The 4,319-nt window shown below is 42.9% G+C and overlaps 1 protein-coding gene across 1 annotated transcript; it reads right to left on the bottom strand.

The window, feature by feature from the left end:
• Nucleotides 1-288: 288 nt before the first annotated feature.
• Nucleotides 289-2,726, bottom strand: LOC136619917 (protein kinase C delta type-like). The gene is made up of 5 exons (XM_066594641.1): nucleotides 2,641-2,726; nucleotides 2,408-2,470; nucleotides 1,706-2,260; nucleotides 1,465-1,508; nucleotides 289-1,058 (listed from the first exon to the last, which is right to left on the bottom strand). The coding sequence occupies exons 1-4, from the start codon at nucleotides 2,670-2,672 to the stop codon at nucleotides 1,484-1,486; spliced, it is 675 nt and encodes a 224-aa protein (XP_066450738.1). The 5' UTR covers nucleotides 2,673-2,726; the 3' UTR covers nucleotides 289-1,058; nucleotides 1,465-1,483.
• Between the last annotated feature and the right edge of the window lie 1,593 nt (nucleotides 2,727-4,319).

Here is a 4,319-nt window from a genome sequence, read left to right as displayed (position 1 = left end):
AAATAAAGACACAGACACAAAGATTTATGGAGAAAGAACATTTTATTTCTAGTTATAGGAGATAATAAATTTTATTATGGGGAATTTGGAGGCTGAGTTGATCCAGAGGAAGGCGAAAACCCTTTAAGGAAAAAGCCAATTATCCTTGTATAAAGGGAAAAAATTCCTTCCTGACCCCAAATATGGCGATCGGAACAAATCCCAGGATCGAAGCCGACATCTGATCTATCTGACTTTTTAAAATGTGTTATTGTTTTCATAAATCTATTACCATTTGTTAGTGTGAAATATAAAGTGTATTGAACTAAACCTATTTATAGACTGTGTTGATCCAGAGGAAGGCGAAAACCCCCTTTAGGAAAGAGCCAATCATCCTGTTTTAAGGGGGGAAAATTCCTTCCTGATCCCAAATATGGCAACCAGAATAAATCTCAGAATCAAACGCCAGCAGCTCACCTCCCTAGTGTATGTGATGTCAGCTAAAGTTTGTGTTTCATTTTTATGTTTGTATTATATTATTTATGTGGCTGTTTCCTTATAAATAAAACCTAACCCTATTTAAGGCTGTGAGTTGATCCAGAGGAAGGCAAAAACCACCTTGAGGTATGAGCCAATTGTCCTCAAGTTGGAAAAATTCCTTCCTGATCCCAAATATGGCGATCAGAGCAAGTCCCAAGATCAAAGCCGACAACTACACCTATCTGTGTGTGCGTACTCGTGTCTATGTATGTGTTTGTATTTATACTTGTGTTTAATCTGGTGTGGTGTAGGCTACTTACCCGGCCTGTGCCGAGGTCTTACTAGTAACCAGGAGTTCAGGGATAATAGTCACTCGGGCTATTTTTCCTGAACTCGCCAGCTACAAATCAAGCACAGGCCGCTCCTGGTGGTGTAGAAGGTCTTCAGGAGAGGATGATGTTCAAGTCAGCCGGAGGAGGTCAAGGTAGCTGATGTTAGCATGCAGGATACAGATGGTGGAGAGAGGATGTTGTTGGTAAGCGGAGCTCTTCTACAGCAGCAGAGTCGCAGGTTCAGGAGACAGTTGACGCGGGCTTAGTCTATAAGAAATAAGAGAGCAAATTGTTAGTTTTACCAGTTGTGGATACAAACAAGTGAACTACTGTAATATGACGATTTGTATCAGGAGCTGATTTATATTTGATATACAAAAAAAGTTATTTTCTGCAACTGTGACTCTACTATGAGTTATTAGCAGTTTTGTGATTGTGGAAGCCATAATGGAGGCCATATTGCTTGCCAACCAGATATATCAAAATCTCAGAAGGGAATGACTCAAAGGGGGAAAATTACAGGGCATTTTATGCCAGATTCTGGCATAAAAGGTCAAATCATTTGGCAGAAGCCCAGCTGTTCTGTTGCAGTGTATTAATGGTAGGTGTCCTTTGTGTATAGGAATGTATTGTTGTACAGATAGGTATGTGTAGGTGTACAGATATAACTTACCAGATGGTTGTGGCTTCCTTCACAATCGGATTCTTCTCATCATCCTAGGAAGAAGCAGAAACATAATTATTGGAAAAGAAATAAAAATGTAGCTGAGGAGGGAAAAGACTGCGGACCAGGCATGGTGACACGAAGCAGGGTTATTATATGACCACCTGTGCTGTCTGACACAAGAGGAACAATAATGATGAACACAGAGGTCAAAATGAAGAACATTATCCCTAGAGGAGGAAGATCTTACCGGGTCCAACTTGGTGAAGTGTACGATAATCCGTCTATCGGGTGAAGGGGTGTCTTATCCTCCAGCCACAGCATGTCCCGATTCTCCAAAACTTCCCTGAATGGTTTGAATGGTGGCCGTGCTCTTTTAAGTTCCAGCACCTCCCAATCTATGGTGTCGAAGAACTGGTGACCTCGGATGTTCCTGTAGACACCCAGCCTCTCCTCAGGCTTCTTACGTAGCAGTCTCTCCAGAAGATGCTTCACATCAGCATCAAGCCAAGGTGGGAATTTTGGCTCCTTTCTGGTGATGGCTTTGATGACTTTTCTCCTGATGGAGCCGTAATAGAAAGGGGACTGTCCTGCCGCCATCCAGGATACGACAATTCCCAGGCTCCACCAGTCGACTGCTGTGTCGTAGTCTTCTTCAAGAAGCACTTCTGGGGCCATGAATTGAAGTGTGCCCGTCACTCCACTGATCTTGTTAGACGAGGTGACACCGTCTTGGGCCAGCCCCAGGTCAATCAGGCGGATGTGTCCAGATCTGTCCAGCATGATGTTGTCTGGCTTTATGTCACTGCAATGAAAAAAAGAGACATGTTAATCTGTTCATTGATACAGAGGTCTTAGGTATGTACCACAGAAAAAAGGCCTAATTGAGGATTCTGGGAAAGTCTGGAACCCATTGCAAGGAAAAAGAGAAATGTGGAAAAGTTTTGCTTACCGATGGACGATGCTGCGTTGATGCAGGAACTGGAGACCGCATGCTATCTCCGCTGTGTAGAATCTGAGAGAAGAGTGTAGTATCAATGACATGAAATCAGTCCGCTGACATCATGTCACCATCAAAGTGTCCGTCACCACCAGAAGAGAAGAGGCAGCCTGTATGCCCTCCACTCTTCTATATTTGTCATGTCACCCTCAGTCCCCCCAACCCCTGGTTAGTCATTTACTCACCTCACATGGTTGATGTCCAAGCTGCCGCACATTTTGATCAGCGCTCCTAGGCTTCCTCCAAGCAGATACTCTGTGATAAAGTAGACTCGGTCTGCAGACTGCTGTGCGGCATACAGGTGACAGATGAAAGGGCAGTCTTGGGCCTTCAGTAGTATCCGCTGCTCTCTCATTAAGATGTGTGGTTCGCTCCTTGTTTTGTTGACAACCTTGATGGCCATGAAAGTGTTTCTTTCGGGGAATGATGCCAGGACCACCTCAAGAAAACAAATAGGAAATAATCACTGACAGCGACCAGAGGGGAAAATCATATACATTTATTGCATGAGGGATTTATCAATAGGCCGCTTTCAAATTGTGCAAGATTTGTGTGTTTTTAAAGAAAAAATGGGTAAATCGCACATTAGCGAGCATGATATTGGGCCACGTTTCACATTCCGATATCGCGCTTGGTTATGTGTAGGTAGCCTAAGGCTAGTTCCACACATAGCAGCATCTACATGAAAAGAGATGAAAATCATGCTGAAACAACATAAGTTGACATGAAGCAGAGTTACAATCCGCACCATAAGTCAATTTACACAATAGAGTTTTTTCCGTGAGCATAAGGCCTCCTGCAGCGGGCCGACTTACATTGCGAAATCCAGAGCGGGATTCCACCTACGGATTTCACAGCAAATCCAGCCCATAGCATGTTATGGCAAAACGCGATTTCCTGCCCATTAGAGGAAATTAATTGCGATTTTCGCAGGAAAGAAATCACAGCTTTCTGCGATTTGCTGCAGGCTACGCACGGCCGGCTTCCATTGAAGTTAATGAAAAAAGTCATCCATCATGCAAGCCATTCCGCAATCATCATTGCGGAATGGCCACAGGAGCCGTGTCATCGCCATAGCGACAGTGTGGCATCCTCTCAACTGCGCATGCTCCGGGCGGTACATTCGCAGCAGAGAAGGCCGCGTCATTGCCCTAGCGATGGCGCAGTGTTCCATGTACTGCGGATGTGCCACCGGGGACATTGGCAGCGAAAGAGAAGATGCCAGATCGGTAACCTAGGGTCACCATATGAGCTGCGGATATATGGGTCATTGCTAAACGACGGCATGGGAAATACAAACACGTCCTGCAAGACTTTATTATCATAGCTGCTATAGTACAAGACGCCTACAGGGATATAAAAAGTGTAAAAAAGAAAATATAAAAATAATGTGAAAAACTAACAAATCATGTAAAACAAAAAAACCCCTCTTTTTTGTGTTCTTTACCTTATTTGTATAAATTTAAAAAAACGTAAAACCCCACATATTTGGTATCATCATATCTGTAACAACCCGTACAATTAATTTGAACACATTATTTATCCTGCACAGCAAAAAACAATTAAAAAAACTACAAAACAGAGGCATAATGCTTATTTTCAACATTTTGCCTCCCAAAAATCACAATAAAAGTGATCAAAAAAGCCGTATGTACCCCAAAATGGTACCAATAAAGACTACAGCTTGTCACACAAAAAACCCTCACAGAGCTCCGTCCACAGAAAAATAAAAAAGTTATAGGACTTTCAATGCAGCGATGTGGGAAAAAAATTTCCAAAAAAGAGTTTTTACTGTGGAAAAGGAGAAAAACCCAAAACAATCATAAGAATTTTGGTATAATTGTAATCGTACCGACCTGCAGAG

This window comes from Eleutherodactylus coqui, chromosome 3, assembly GCF_035609145.1.
Source record: "Eleutherodactylus coqui strain aEleCoq1 chromosome 3, aEleCoq1.hap1, whole genome shotgun sequence".
Taxonomy (NCBI): domain Eukaryota; kingdom Metazoa; phylum Chordata; class Amphibia; order Anura; family Eleutherodactylidae; genus Eleutherodactylus; species Eleutherodactylus coqui.
Note: the sequence above shows the minus strand (reverse complement) of the source record. Positions and strands in the feature narration are given on the sequence as shown.